This window comes from Eurytemora carolleeae, unplaced genomic scaffold (genome assembly GCF_000591075.1).
Source record: "Eurytemora carolleeae unplaced genomic scaffold, Eaff_2.0 scaffold451, whole genome shotgun sequence".
NCBI classification, from domain to species: domain Eukaryota; kingdom Metazoa; phylum Arthropoda; class Copepoda; order Calanoida; family Temoridae; genus Eurytemora; species Eurytemora carolleeae.
Window position 1 is genome coordinate 58,109 of NW_019396337.1, and position 16,121 is coordinate 74,229.

At 34.3% G+C, this 16,121-nt stretch overlaps 2 protein-coding genes across 6 annotated transcripts; both read left to right on the forward strand.

Annotated features, from left to right (window-relative positions):
• The first annotated feature begins 1,944 nt into the window (after positions 1-1,944).
• On the forward strand, positions 1,945-12,264 carry LOC111701197 (cell division cycle protein 27 homolog). 5 transcript variants are annotated; one of them, XM_023472375.1, is made up of 16 exons: positions 1,945-2,077; positions 3,515-3,611; positions 3,938-4,054; positions 4,233-4,332; positions 4,760-5,483; positions 5,862-6,086; positions 6,306-6,486; positions 6,901-7,053; positions 7,116-7,487; positions 7,973-8,094; positions 8,786-8,966; positions 10,036-10,326; positions 10,890-11,023; positions 11,090-11,160; positions 11,534-11,620; positions 12,139-12,264. In XM_023472375.1, exons 1-16 carry the CDS (start codon positions 1,992-1,994, stop codon positions 12,156-12,158), a joined length of 2,961 nt encoding a protein of 986 aa, XP_023328143.1. In that variant the 5' UTR covers positions 1,945-1,991; the 3' UTR covers positions 12,159-12,264. The 5 variants fall into 5 exon arrangements, with proteins under 5 accessions (XP_023328143.1, XP_023328140.1, XP_023328141.1 ...); XM_023472372.1 differs by having other exon boundaries at positions 12,172-12,264; XM_023472373.1 differs by lacking the exon at positions 12,139-12,264 and adding an exon at positions 11,742-11,925.
• Positions 12,265-12,362: 98 nt separating this feature from the next.
• On the forward strand, positions 12,363-13,461 carry LOC111701198 (phosphomannomutase 2). The gene has a single exon (XM_023472377.1). The coding sequence runs from the start codon at positions 12,571-12,573 to the stop codon at positions 13,315-13,317; it is 747 nt and encodes a 248-aa protein (XP_023328145.1). The 5' UTR covers positions 12,363-12,570; the 3' UTR covers positions 13,318-13,461.
• Positions 13,462-16,121: the final 2,660 nt, after the last annotated feature.

The window sequence follows — 16,121 nt, forward strand, 5'->3', positions numbered from 1 at the left end:
ATTTCTGATCAGATAAAGGTTGTAAGGGTGTCTGTGTAAATCGAACATTGCCACCTTTGCATGGAGGATTACTTGAAATCCTTCAAATTACCCTTACAGTACCCAAACAGGAGAGCTGGATCTTAGCTACCTCTCCGTATTTATTAGCCCAAGTGTATACTTAGGACAGTTTACTGATAAAGGATATCAAGATATTCATACAGTGAATACAGTACAAACATCAAGTATGCAGCACGCTTTCGGAGTACAAGTGTATGGGGAGGTTTTGTGTCTTTTTTACTCGGTTATCTCATAACCGTTTATTAACGATTAAATATTGCTCGTAAAAGACTGTAAATGCAAGTCTTCTTGTGAAAAAGTAATCCTGCATACGATAAAGGTGTAGAGGATTTCTATAGTTAAATAGAAAACAAACTATCCCTTTAAATAATTTCAGAAATCACCCCCCGAGAACTGAATTATACAGATTGACCTTTGGAAGTGAAGTACATGGCCTGTACAATTAGTAAAGGATAAGCGTAAATCATCACTCTATATACTATAACCTCGTTGGTCCCAAAACATATATATTAGAGTGTAATTTAGAAAAACAACAATTCAAGAGTTTTTAGATTTTCTACCCATGGTTCAGTGATCTCTCATTTTTTAGATAGGATGTCAATTCTTAAGTTAGTTGTATTCATAAAATATTTGAGATAAAAAGATTTAGGTGCAAATTAAAACTATTTTGTGGCATTCTAAAACACTAAGGGTTACAAATGTTGAAAAAAGGGGGCAAATTTAAGTCTGGTGGGGCAATTTAAATATTAGATGAATGGGTGTGAATAATTTGAAAAATCCTTGGGGGCATTTTGAAAAGAAAGGGGGAAAAATAAAAAGAATTAAGCTTAAATATTGAAAAATGTTATGGTGGAAGAGCAAAATTAGAGAATAGAATATATATGAGGGGAATTTAGTGAATCTCTAGGTATGAATTTGTTTAGTCCCTTTCAGCCTGAAAGGGAGTTCAAAGTGTACAAATGTAAATGTTCACAAATTATATGCAGTTTTTTCTAGTAAATTCCCTTCTAATATATATTCTATTCTCTTTGAATTTGAGTTTAAGAAAATTTACTATTTTTGGAACTGGATGCACCCCTGTTAAGGACTTCTTGCCCCCCCCCCACACATGTGGATCGGGGGCGCCTTCTTAAGGGACAGGGGAAGGAATTATCCCCACTTTATCAGGCTAGACCGGGGTGCTTTTCCTCTTTGCCCTCCCTTAGTTGCACGCCATGGGGCGAGTCAATAAAAAACGAGATTATTTTTTGTTGTTACACAACAAAATTGGCTAACAAATTATGAAAATGTTATCAAAATACAGAAAAAAGTTTATACAGGGTTTTTGCTTTAGGGGATTACAGGTAAGATTTTCAATAGGACTATAGGACTAATATTCCAAATAAACATAATTCCAAACAAACGATAGTTCAATTGATCGAATTGATCCTTAGTCCTATTGATATGTCACCATGTTTTAGAATAAATTGAGATCGTCTTCGGTTTTGAATTTGGATTCTTCCCCCCCTCCGCTTAAAACTATTGTTGCAGCTCTGCGCTCGTCAGTCCAATCTCATCTAACACTCGGAAGAAAGTCAATTTTCCCCTATTTTCTGATTATTTTCCAATATTTAGTCTTTGGGGGCAATTTTAGTTTAAAAATGTACAGCAAAATGAGATAGAGTTTAAGTAGAAACGTTTTGGGTTCACCTCTTAGTTCTAACCGTAATCTTTTCTTTGAGGAAGCTCTCGTTTAATAACTTATATATTCAGTGTTATCGTTACTTTCATTTTCTTACAAATTTTCATAATATTACCTTATAGTAATAATTATTTATTTTTAAAGTTGGAATTTGTCTTTATAATAGTTTATTAGATTCAGAAGTATAATATTTCAATTCTCTAATTTGTGTTTTTATTTAATAGTTTCAGATGAGGAATAATTGAACAAAATGTTGGTTCAGGAACCAGTAGAAACTGCTATCTGGCATTGTTTGAACCACTACGCATACAACGATGCTACTTTTCTCGCGGAAAGGTTAGAATTTATACTTCTCACAATTCGCAAACATCTTAAATTGTAAGTACTAAGTACGTACCTGCACTACACTAGTCGATACACTCTAAACCTTTAAAACACGGTAACCAAAAGCGATATCGGTAATTTACTTCCGTGCGCTTTACATACTCCTCTCTTCTATCAATTTTGTACATTCATTTCAAATTTGACACATGGATAGTGTTGAAGATGTGCAGCCCCCTAACCTATCTTATCCTCGGCGCTTGATCCCCTAGTCTTTCCCATCCGCGGAGCTCGATCCCCTGTCTGTCTTATCCACGGCGCGCTTGGCCCTCAGAGCCTATTCTAACCGTAGCGTGTAACACAAAAATGTCTCAACTTCCTAGCCCTGAAATAATGTAAAATAAATATGATTAATTTTGCTGAAAAATAGTTGAAATCGAGGTCTTGTACATTAAAAACGAGAGCTAATTACAGATCATTCATTGATTGGAATTTTTGATCAGTGCGGACTGGGGTTGGGCCTTTGCAATCGCTGTTTAAAACTGTATTTTTATTTACAATAAAATTTGCCCCATAGCGTTTTTCAAATGAAACATAGACGTCCTGCAAGGCCGTATACATGGGGGGGGGGGGGGTAAAGGGATAGATTCCTTAGGGGGCGGGCCGTAGTCTCCTTCCCCTTATATATATATCATTTTCCATCCTTTGAACTAAAGTACATCAAGAACCAACATTTCTAACAACTTTGCTCTCTCCCTGCCCATCCTAGTGTGGGGCCAAAAAAAATTGGTTTCGCGCAATTTTCCCCACAATTTGTCTACAATTGGGTGGGTCTTCACGTAAATGTTACATCGTCTATACGCAACATCCCCCCTACTGAACTTCTGACCTTCTAACTTTCCGACCTACTGCAATATCGGACCTCCGCCAGCTGTTTATTTTTGTATTATTTGAGGGTTAGGTTAGGAATTATTTCTATCGAAATCTAAAATTTTATAAAGATTGAATCACAGAATCACAGAAAATTGGCAAAATTGTAATAAGAAAATTCGCAATTTTCAGTCCTGTTCTAATCTTTAAGGAAACTGTATATTTTCTTGAAAAACTAGTTTTAGTGGGGACCTCCGCCAGCTGTTTATTTTTGTATTATTTGAGGGTTAGGTTAGGTTAAGACCATTTCTGGACCGAGTTCTGCGGCAAGGACTGGCTATGGGGCTGAGCGCCGCGGCTAGGACAGGCTAGGGGGCCGGGTGCTGCGGCCACAAGTCCATATAGAAGCTGTAAAACCACGTGCTAGTAGGTCGGATGTGTAGTACAGCGGATTTGCGTAGGTTTAAAAATATACCACCGTCTTCATTCACCATAGATTAAGGAACTCGGCATCTTTTATCGTGAGATCAAATGCCGTAGTGTTCGAAATGGTTTGATAAACTTCATTTATTAATTGATAAGATTGTTTGCTGAGACTGGTTCGGACGAGTGTCTCTACCTTGTAGCAACCTGCTACTATAGAGCGGGAAAGGTAGATCAGGCCTTTCATATCTTGCAGGTATATTCTTTGCATACTACTTCACCATTTTTGAGTCATTAATGATGAAGGATTATTGATATTTTTTATTTTTATTTTTTGTTGCCTCCTCTAATAAAATTGAGATAATTTGCATTAATAAAGATATTGTTCCTCTTTGCCTTGCGTAAAGTATTGAATCTAATGAAAATCAGGGAATAGATACTAGAAGTTGCGACCTTAAGTAATCTTAAATAAAATAAAATAAAACAGTGTAAAGGTTTAAAAGTTGGCAATTTTTACCCAATGCACTGCACAGGGGGGAGGAGATTCTTTTTCTCAGAATACTAATCTGCTTGTTGTTCCAGGCTCAGGGATTGAGAACCTCGTCCACCAAGTATCTGTTCGCCAAGTGCGCGGTAGACCTGGAAAAAGATTTCGAGGCAGAGAATATTCTAAATGGAAACCTAGATCCTAGAAGAGAGGTAAATCTTCACTTGTTGTTGGCGGAATATTATTGAATGGGGGGGGGGTATTGGTTGGTTCCTATTCCCATCTCGATCTCTATGGGAAGAAACATTGATCAAGTCGGAATGCAACAATCTTTGAAAGAGCACGTGTGAAATATTTCGATTTACAATGAATATGAATTATACTTGTTAGTTAAATCTGGATGACTTCACCTCAGAGTTCGGAGATAAGTCATCATTCGCTCTTCAGTTGCTTAGTGGCATATACGATAGAACAGAACGTAGAAATAAAGGTGAAAATTCAATCCTTGTATAAGTTTATGTGTAGACTTTTATGATGTATTTTGCAGAAAAAATTACTTTGGAACCATTACATTTGATGCGGATCCGGATCTGTACTTTCTTTTATAATAATTAGATCCATCTTGCTTCCCGTTTTTTTTTTACTTTTCTAATTGAAGCAAAATTAGCCAAATTTGTTCTTTTATTGCTTATTCCTTAGTGACAGTCTGTTTTTTTTTTCAAAGTTTGATTGTGATTGCTTTCAACGTAGTTAATGATCTCTGATTTGTCAAAGGCCGTGCAAAGAGCAACAATATTTTCTGTTTATTTTGGGCAATTTTAGCCACTTGGAAAAAGATCGAGCTATTAAGTAGCAAACTATTCCAGAACTGGACAGCAAAGATTTCCCGCATTTTACTAAATCATGTTTGTTTCTAGCTATTGACGCTGACAAGAAAAGTCTCCGACTAAATCCGTTCCTATGGAGTTCATACGAGGCTGTTTGCAACAAGGGGGAGTTTATTTCTCCGGATAAAATGTTCGATCTAGATCATGTTGATAACTTCTCCTACTGCCAGGGAGTGAATCCTCTAGTTAATTTAGTGAATTCCAACCTAGAATTTAAACCTGAGAGTGTTCCTGAATCCCAGGGTTTATCTCCCGGGATTCAGCAGAAAATCTTCCAAACTCTCCAGCAGCCCCAGATACCCTCTACTCCACAACAAATGTCTGCAACTCCTCAACAGTTGTCAGCTACTCCTCAACAGATACTAGCACCCCCTCAACAGATACTAGCTACTCCCCAACAGATACTTTCTACTCCTCAACAATTAACTTCTACCCCACACCATCCCTTCTCCTCAGCCCCACAATCTTTTGTTGATACTCCAAGCTTCCATCCAACCCCTCTATCCTTCTCTGCAACTCCCCAGCAGAATGCTACTCCCATGAATATTCCCACAATAAATGTGAACGACTCCTCCCTGAACCTGGGTACTCCACGGCAGAATCTAATGGAGACTCCTTTACTCTACTGGAACAGTGTATCTACTCCAATGAGTGGTGGAGTGGTTGGAACTCATATATCCGGTATATCTCTACTGAATAATATCTCGGATCTAGACTTATCCAAAAATTGCGGAAACATGCCTCCACCACTCAGGTACATATTCGTAAGCTGTCGAATCTTTTGAATATTTTATCCTCCCCCGTTCTCCCCTCAGCCCAAAAAAAGGTCTCCGTAATATTAAAAATGCTTCCCTAATTGCCGAATTAACAGTAAGAACACAAATCCTTTTCTCAGTATATTACTTTTTTGCCAACGTGTAAGAAAACTTTAAAATTTAAAAAACTAAATTTTATAAGATTTATTTTACTTTTAAATGGGACCTTTAGCCCTTTTATTTTTATTTCCTATTTTTAGGTCTATTTTTCTTTGTTGGCAAGAAAAATCAAATTCCTTTTTTATTCTCCTTAATTGATTTTTAATATGAATGTAAGAGTATATATATTTACAATGTATCAGTCTATCTTTTTATAGACCTAAGCTGAAGAGGTTTAGAACAGGAGGAGTAGGAGTAGGGTCCGGAACATATAGTCCAACTTTTGGAACCCTTGAGTGCAACCAAAGTCCAGCTCTACCGTTCGGAATTACCGCGAGAATCCTCGAGTTCTCCTCTCCTCAGATAGCAATTCTCTCTCCTGTTATAACAGTGGTTAAACGGAAACCCTCTCTTCCTGTCAGTCCGATGCCTCTTTCATCTAGGTAAGTGTACAGTACACCAATGTCCAGGGTCCACTCCTTATTTTTTTAAGGGTTTTGTTGAATTGGAGAAAATAAAATTATTTTAACGGAGAAATATAGCTTATTTGTTGTCACAGAGTAACACGATATATTTAGAAATGTCTTGTAAGGTTTAACTTAGTCAATAATTATATTTGTTCATATTTGTTTTTCTGAAACCCATAAGAATGATATTTTAAGACCATCTACTCCAAGCGCCCCCGTCCTATCTGACGAAACGAAGCTCTTGAAGAGGGTTGCTATGTCGGCTAAACCGGAGAACCAGAAGCCGGCTGTTCTAGTTCCATCAGGGGGGAACGTTAGGACTCCTCAGAATACTTTACCAACTCGGAGATCTTCTAGACTCTTCGGTTCAACTCAGGTCAATTTTTGGGCAATTTAATTTTTTTCCTTTGTTTTAAAAGCTGTATATTTTCTTGAAAAACTAGTTTTAGTGGGAAATAAATGAATTTTTGGGAAAAGGTATCGAAAAGATGATAAAACTTGCCTTTGATGTCCAATTTTTAAGTTTTTCCTAATTCATCAAAAATCATTATCCCCCAGTTTTTATCAATTTTCTTCCCTGTAAGGGTGCGTTATTTAATAATTCATTTGTTTATTTAATATTTAAATTGTTTTGTTTTTTATTACTTTGTTCCTCTAGGTTTTAAAACTGAATTTTTGCCTTATTTTTTCTAATAAATAGTTTTACATTTAAAATTGTTGTACCATGAATTGTGCTCAGCAATGTGAATCCATTTCTTATTCAAAAACATTTTATTCTTTATTTTTTTAGTCTGTGAAGGAGAACAGCAGTAAAAATAGAATATCAATTAAAAGTCCTTCCAGAAAATCTAAGCCAAGACAGCCAAGAGAAAAACAATTGTCTGAGATGGAGAAAAACGAGAGAAATAAGCCCGGGCTCGAGAATAAAAACATTAAAGAAAAGGTTTGCTATTTAAGTTTGACTAAAAAATATAGATAAAAATTAAATTAATTCTTTTATTTTAGTTTCTCTCAAACTCTGAGATTAAACCGGAGAAGCCGAAATGCCAAGAGAACCCCTTGAGCTTTGCGAACATTAACCTCGAGGCCGCCAAGATACAGAGGTCCAGTGCTTCCGGTCTCATGAGCCTTCTTCGTAACCTCGGTCGTGTTTACATGGAGGCTAGTAAATACAACTCCAGGGAGGCAATCAGACTTTTAGAGGAAATCCCAGACCATCACGGAAAGTCAAGCTGGGCGTTAGCTCTACGCGGTAAATGTCATTTTGAGCTGGCGGAGTACAAGGAGGCGGCCGAACTATTCAGGATTCTACGCGACCAGGATCCTCTCAGATTAGAAATGATGGAATACTACAGTACTGCACTCTGGCATATCCAGGTAAATAATTAGGAAAACAATCAAATCTAGAAAAACATATCGGCACAAAAAATGCCAAACCAGGGAGGTATATTTTCACGAAAAATCCCCACATTTAAATAATTTGTTTTCCTCACAGGTTAAAAATGTTTGAGCGGATTATTTTTCTCGCTGAATTAGGGAAAATGAATGAATTTTAGGGTTAAAAGTATCCAAAAAAAAGAATTACTTTCCTATTGATATCCAATTTTTCTTGCTTTCCACATAATCATCATAAAATCACCCCCCAATACAATACAAAACAATACAGTACAATACAATACAATACAATACAATACTTTTCCGCCTGGATGAAACTAATTTGTGAGATGTTTCGTTAATCAAAATAAAAAATTTTATACTTAATGGAATGAACAATCTTAATGAATTTCAAGTTCCAAATATTATTGTTTCTTCTTAAATTGAGATAAATATGTTGGAAAGATATTTAAAAATTTAATGTTTAGGACGACGTTGAGTTGTCAGCTTTAGCACAAGATCTGACCCAGAGAAACAAGATGTCTGCCGTGTCATGGTGCGCCGCTGGAAATTGTTTCTCACACCAAAAGGAACATGAAAATGCCATCAAGTAAGACATTTAGCCACTTTATCATTTTGTTGGTTAATGGTGTCGATATATTTTATTGACAAGCAATCTATAAATCGATTATAAATAGACAGGACATTTAATTAAAGACATTTTAAAGATGTGAAATTTCCTAGACAAAAGTCCCAATTTATGTCACATTGAGTACCATATAAATAGACGAAAAGTTGTCTGCAAATAATTAGTATAATTAATTGAATAAAAGTATAATAGGTTTTTTCTAATTCTACTATTTGCAATCTGTATGTTTTGATCCAGCACAGTTATTGATCTCAAATAGAGTATACGCAAAAATAGGGAGCATCTCGAAAAGCTTTAAAAAGTACTTTAAATGTTCTGTAAATTTTCTTTTGATATTTTCTTCTTCATAATGTATTTTTACGTTTAATTTAAGTTTAGAAGAAGTTATTTTTACGACAAAAGAAAGTCATTCTGTAAAATGTCATATCTATAAAATGTCTTTTCAATGAAATTTCCTTTCTATGAAATGTCTTTTCTGTGAAATGTCCGTTCTATTATTATTTTTATTAAAATTCAACCTACCTTCAAAGTATAATGTTCTGCAGGCAATGAATTGAAATTTCCGATAAACGGTGTTGTTACCTATGAAATGTCCCAGCACTAATATAAAAATTATTGTTCTTAATAATAACATTATTTTACAATTTTTTAGATTTTTCCAGCGGGCGGTCCAGGTGCAGCCCAGGTTTGCATACGCATACACACTTCTGGGTCACGAGTACGTGTTTGTCGAGGAATTAGATAAGGCGTTAGTAGCGTTTAGGACCGCAGTTAGGTTGGATAGTAGACATTACAACGCCTGGTACGGGATAGGGCTCACATACTACAAACAGGTTAGTTTAAACTTATAGTTCAAAGCATGTTTGTCAAAATAGTAAAATATTTTTTTCCTGTTTGAGTTTTTAGGGCGAAAAAAAATATTTTAAAAGTTATAATTTCTGAATATACAGAGTGAGTCAAAAAAAAGTGTGATTAGTGGCGCGTGGTGCAAAATTTTACCTTTTTTGAGCAACTCCTGTACAGAGATTTTTAAGTATTTTTAGAAAATAAAAAAAAACTGGTACTCTAATTGCCCCCCAAAAAATCTGCGAACCTTTTTTCTCTCAAAATCAAAAGTTCAGAAAAGCAAAAATGTGTATATAAATTATTTCTATCGAAATCTAAAATTTTATTCGGATTGAATCACAGAATCACAGAAAATTCGCAATTTTCAGTCCTGTTCTAATCTTTCAGGAAAAGTTGTTTTTCAATGGTTTTTCAGGTTTCAACTGAACAGCGTATATTTTTATCTTTTGAATATACTAAGAAGTAAGGAACTAGAGTTTTCAAATAACTTTTCCTGAAAAATTAGACCATAACTAAAAATTTCAAATTTTCTTATTACAGTTAATTACAATTTTGCCAATTTTCTGTGATTCTGTTATTCAATCTTTATAAAATTTTAGATTTCGATAGAAAAATTTGTATACACACTTTTGCTTTTCTGAACTCATGATTTTGAGAGAAAAAAAGGTTCGAGCACTTTTTTTGGACCATTGGAGTACCAAACAAAAATTATAAATTTTCTAAAAATATTGAAACAAAGAACACCATACAGAAGAGTTGCACAAAAAAGGTACATTTTTGCACCAGGCGCCACAAATCACACTTTTTTACTCACCCTGTATATTTTCAGTGTTTTGACTGATTGAAATCGGAAAAAAATTGGAAAAGATATTCTATGAAAAACCTCTATTTTCGTTTCCAGACTGCCTTCAGTCATTAGAAACCAAAACATTAAAAATATACTCCCTCACCCCCTCTCAAGAATTAAAAGTTTATTGTCTAAAAAAAGTATAAATCAAATACGCGATATCAGGACCAATTTTTTGTTAACTTGTGCTATTTTATAATTTGTTACAGGAGAGATTTCAACTAGCGGAGATATATTACCGTAAAGCCCTGGGTATAAACCCCTACTCTCCTGTTCTAATGTGTCACGTGGCTGTGGTTCAGCACGCGCTGCAGAAGTCAGATAAGGCGCTTCAAACGCTTAACACTGCCATCAAACTGGCGCCAAAGAATGCGCTCTGTAAGTTCGAGCGCGCTTCAATCCTGCACAGTAGTGAGAGATATGCTGACGCGCTTCAGGAGCTCAATGATCTTAAAGATATTGTTCCTAAGGAGTCTCCTGTTTACTTCCTCCTTGGAAAGGTGATTAGTTGATTTTCTTTTAAATTAATTTATTTATTGACGAATTAATTAAATTTATAAAATTGAGTGAATAATAACAATAATAATAATAATCACTGTCAATCCTTCAATAAAAGATTTCAGACTTGTGCTCCCTTCCGTTTAAGTCCCAATGAATGAACCCAGTTCATTGATCAGTGTAAATTCAGGGGTGGGAGATAAGCCTATGGCGGTCTCAGATCCTGTCGGAACCATTAGTAAGATGAGTGTTCAAGGTGGTTTTTTGAGATTGTTGAAGGATGACACTGATTATTGAGTTGATTTCATTCATTACCTTTAATTATTTATACATTGAATAAGATATTTGTATACTGATATGATAACTTGATAGATTAATTAAATTCATTTTAGATCTTTTTTTATTTATTGGCTTGGTTTAAAACACACTTTTATTCGTTATTAACCTTCTTTAATCTTAAGTGTGTTTTTGATCGATAAATCTAATTTTATCGATGAGTAGTATAAAGTTTTTTTACCTCAATTATCGTGAAATCGATCCACTTGTTTTATAAATATATGTTTAGGTTCACAATAAGTTAGGGAACACTCATCATGCTCTGATGCACTTCTCATGGGCCATGGATCTGGACCCAAAGGGTGCAAACTCACAGATCAAGGACGCCTTGGACCCGGCCCATAACAGGGTAGGCCAAGAAAGGTAAAAATTTTCCGGAGCATTTTTGTAATCTTTGGATTTTAAATTACATAGTTAAAATAATTTCAGTGAACTTGAGGATGAATTAAATAGTCAGGACGAAATGGATTCAAGAAATCAAAATGCAATCGATCATACAGGTAGTAAAAATCAATAAAATCAATTAAATCAATTACAAACTGTGACATTTGTTTATAAAAAAGCTTAAGAGTCAAGCAACAACATTTTTGACCTTCACTCAAAAAACATTAATTTTTCATTAAAATGATAAAATGTAAAAGCATCTTTGAAACAACCAATAATTATCCAGAACACTAAAAATAATAATATTTCATTTAAATGATTGGAAAAAGTCACTGGATCGTTAGAATTGAAAAGTACGGTTCCTAACCCCAATTAGATGATTCTGAATTTATTTATCTCAATGATCCTGAATCATCAATTCTTTAATATAAATCAATTGATTGATCAATTGACAAATCAATTAATTACTCCTTACTGATGACTGATTAGGAGAGGATTCTGTGTTTGGTGAGAACTATTCAGGGGGAGCTGTAGACCAACCTGGAACATCAATGATCCTCAATGAAAGTGATGATAGTCTCTAGTTTATTAATCCTATTTTCCTTACAAATCGTCGGTTAGTGTCCTATATCTTGTCTCCTAGTTTATTGTGTTAATTAGTCCCTTATTTATAATTTGACATGTGTTTTTAATTTAGAACCTTCCTTCTCCCTTTAACAACGGTTGGTAGTTTTTGTCCAATAGTTCTGCCGGTTGGTAGTTTATGGAAGTTCCAATTAACGGAAGAGATCTTATTTCTACGACACATTTGTAGTGAAAGGAAAAGTGTTAATTTTGAATCCTAAGAATTATCTTCTGTTATTAGCCAATGTTTTAATGAATTTGTGTCTGAAAGTATTCTTAAACTCGTTCTGCTGTTGAACAAACTTTTGGGCTTTAAGGTATGTTATTTTTTTTGTCAGTACAAAAGGTAAATGATCTATAGTAATAACACAGGTGAACTAAGAATATTGACGCAATGTTTTTTTTTTCTCAATTTACACATTTCCTTTCTCTGTAATTTTCCTACTGGTTCAGGCTTAATTATTTAATAGTTTTACCCTGTAACCAGTGATTGTAAATATTAGGTACATTCATTGTATTGAATTCACGCTAATATTAATATGGATTTAATAACATTTTATGTTTAAATAGTTGTTGGAAATAAAAATTATGTGAAATGATTTCCTTTTTAATTTTAAACGTTGGTAACAGTTAAACTAGTAAAATATACAAAATCTACAAATATTCCGAACTAACTAGATTTTTAGGGGTGTTACAGGTTGTCAAGGATTAAAACCTACCTATTTTTACTTTAAATATAAGACGAAAGTTCATTTTAAAAAGTCGCCATTCAAAGTCTGTTTCAATTTGTAGTGCATATTATATTTGTGCAAGTCACGTGAAAGGTTCTGTAAACTTCTCAAGTCAAAACAGGTGTTTCAAGTAAACATGTGTTCAGTTATAATTTATCTTTCAGAGTAAACATGTCCGCTCGGTCAAAGATTCTTCTTCTCTTCGATGTGGACGGAACCCTGACTCTCCCAAGGAAGCTGGTGACAGCCCAGATGGAGATGTTCATGGAGAAAACTCGGAAACTTGCCACAATTGGGATTGTGGGAGGTTCAGATATCGGAAAGATTGCGGAGCAGATGAAAGGAATGAATGTGATGGAGAAGTATGATTATGTTTTCTCCGAGAATGGACTAGTGGCTCATAAGGACGGGGTTCTTATCCACCAGCAGAATATAGCTAAGCATATTGGTGAGGAGAAAATTCAGAAATTGATAAACTTCTCTCTGCGGTATATGTCAGGGCTGGAGCTACCTGTTAAACGTGGAACCTTCATCGAGTTCAGATCCGGGCTCATCAACCTCTGCCCGGTAGGACGGAGCTGTAGCCAGGAGGAGCGGGATCAGTTTGCTCTGTATGACGCGGAGCACGGAGTGAGAGATAAGTTCCGAGAAGCTCTGGTGCAGGAGTTCTCAAACCTCGGTCTTAGGTTCGTTATTGGCGGTCAGATTTCCATAGATGTGTTCCCGGCCGGTTGGGATAAACGGTATTGTTTACAGTTCGTGGAGCAGGACGGATATGAAAAGATTCATTTCTTCGGAGATAAAACTAGCCCTGGAGGAAACGATTTCGAGATATTCTCTGATCCCCGGATCGTAGGACATACTGTCACTGATCCTGAGGATACCATGAGACAGGTGGCCGAGGTCCTCAATATGTAACAAAATCTGTGATTTGATAAATTTTTTTAGTTACGATTTAAAAAATATTTTTAGCTCTAAAATCCCACTTGACATGAGAGAATCAATCATTTTGTTTTGCTTTATTTATTGTATTGATTTTACTATTATCATACTTTTTTTAGTTTTTACTTTTTTATGTATTTTTTTTATATTTTTTTTTGTGAATTAAGATTTATATAATTATACCCTGTTTAAAGTTTTCATTTTAAATACATAGATGTGAATTTCTCTCCTGTGATTTTTCAAATATATTACCGATTTTTGTTTACACATCTCGAAATTGATAGATTTACAAAGCAAAAACGGGCAAATTTTAAAAATAATCATTTTTTATCGAACTAAAACTTCTCATACAACCCCCCCCCCCCCATGACAAAAAACCGGAACTGCCTGAGTGCTTTTTAGAATGAATTTCTGTGTGATAGAATAGAAATATTCTAAATTTGAAGGTTTCATTCTTAACAGTTAAATATTTTACTATTCACCTTAGGAAACAATATATTAAACTTCGAGGAACCATCTATTCTTTGAAAAATACAAATGTTATAGAAACTGACTTAATTATCGAGCATTTTAAAGAAAATATCGAGAAGTATTCACTCTTACGCATTTTTACGGATTTGAGTTTGATGAGTTGGATCACCATTAGAACATATGTCTCACCACAATCCAACTCCACCAACCCAGCATAACCTAAGCCAACCTAATTCAAAATATAATTAAATTTTAGGCTAGAAATACTGTAGGTCAGAAAACAATCGGGTCATTTTCCTCTTGGTCGTAACAGTGGATACTACATAGCCGAAATTCAACATATATTGTATAAACAGAGTTACCCTCTAAAAGATGAGACTGTAAAGACAACCGAAGACGATTCCAAGGTCAAATTAAATCTACATTGAATTTAGTCTTATAATTGCTTATTATAAGATTTAGCAAAGACGGAATCAAGTTTACAGTTAACCAGAGAATCGTGAATATAGGGAAACTATAATTCCGTATTTATTTTGAGTAGATATGCATGTGTATGCAACAGTAACGTGAAAATAGAATTGTTTTTTTGTTTTAAACGAAAGCTTCAATTTCTTAGAAACAACGTTTTGCTGTAAATTTCCGTTAAAGTTAGTTCTTTCTGTTTTAAACAAGGAAATAGTTGGTTGTTTAAATGATTTCTTAAAAATTCATATGTAAAAACCCAAAAAATCCAATTAATCAGGAATTTTTAGATTTGTCCTATACGTAGATTTAGGTTTGAAAAAATCCTAACATTTCCTAATTTTTGGAATTCATAGGGTTTCCCTATATGTAAAGTTATGCATTTTTAAGACATTCAAGTTCTAAAACCAAAATGTTAAGAAGACTAAAATTTTGCATGCACATTGTTCCTTCATATCCATACAACTATAATCACAAATTTCTGAAATCCATATTCTTCTATATAATTAAACAAATAAAACAAGTCATTCGTATACATGTTCTGTAAAGCTGCCCAAACGGCTGGACCTAATGGGCTCACATTCTTTTAGGGAACTCATGGATACCCTGAGGGTAATAATGGGTAAAACAATTCTAAACTTTGTATATTTCATAAATCGAAATTAATATTTTTTAAACGCCGGGCACTTCAGCTGGTATCAATTAAACCTATATTGTTCTACAACGCGCGTTGTTCTACACAAATTCTCACCAATATCATTCCTTCGTATGTATCCATCTTAATCAACATTTATGGATGTAATTTGTCTATAATCTTCTACAAATACACATTCAATATTCACACACTTTATCCAAAATGATAGAAATTTTGAAACATTGTATTTACCAAAATGTTTGCATAAAATTTCTTACATACCAATTCTCTTGAAAGATCATCAAATATTTTTAAATTCCAACTTAAAAATGCATTTTTGTGCAGTTGAGGTTTCGTGAATATTGAAATTTACGAAAATATACCTATTTTTAGGTTTGCATCAAACTTTTCCACTCTAACAAAACAGTTTTTAAATAAAGAAGAACCGAAAAAAAACATGTTGAAAATTAACAGTTAAAGGATAAATTGTTACTATAGAAAAGGGGTGGCTCTAAAGGCCTATAAGAATTGAAACTTCAATATTGGTTATTTAGTAACGTTAGCCCATGTAGGGGGTAGAGAAGAGAGAGGATAAGAAACGTAAAAGGACCGATCACTACGGCTAGAATAGACTATCTGACCAAATATAATATGTCCAATATTATTTTTAAAATTGTTAAATATATTTAGGAATTTGACTCTGTCTGTTTCGCAATTTACTTTGTTGACAAAAACCATGTTTAGGCTTTGAGAATGTTGGCTGTTTTGGTTAAACATGTTTATTATTGGTTCAAAAATTGTTTTGATCCAATAAAAAGAGGACTAAAATGAAATAGACAATGAGGATTGATAGATGGACAAAGACAGATTAATAAGTGTTTAATTTCCTCATTGAAAGTTATACAAGTTAAATAGAAAAAGTTAAGATGGTTTCGGCCATATAAAAAAAGTATAAAACTGCTTTAAAAAACCTGTTCTGATATTGTTTGTTGATTTTTTATTATATATATATATTTTTTAGTATCAGCGATACAGAAAATAAATACCAGAAAGTAAATTACCCTTTTTTATGAAAGGAGAGACTAGATGCCATATTCCTCTCCAATTTTGGTTTATCTCTTTAACCCCCGGCATCACACTGTAGGAAAGATCCGATGAATTGTTCCTGCGCGCCCGGCGCGCATATACATACATCCTCTTGTTTGATTCCTAT

Bases quoted from the DNA above. Each gene is read 5' to 3' on its own strand.
- LOC111701197 (XM_023472372.1), top strand. From the start codon at position 1,992: ATGTTGGTTCAGGAACCAGTAGAAACTGCTATCTGGCATTGTTTGAAC. The intron at 4,333-4,759 runs GTGAAAATTCAA...GTTTGTTTCTAG, and splicing joins AACAGAACGTAGAAATAAAG to CTATTGACGCTGACAAGAAA. The intron at 11,161-11,533 runs GTAGTAAAAATC...ATGACTGATTAG, and splicing joins AAATGCAATCGATCATACAG to GAGAGGATTCTGTGTTTGGT.
- LOC111701198 (XM_023472377.1), top strand. From the start codon at position 12,571: ATGTCCGCTCGGTCAAAGATTCTTCTTCTCTTCGATGTGGACGGAACC.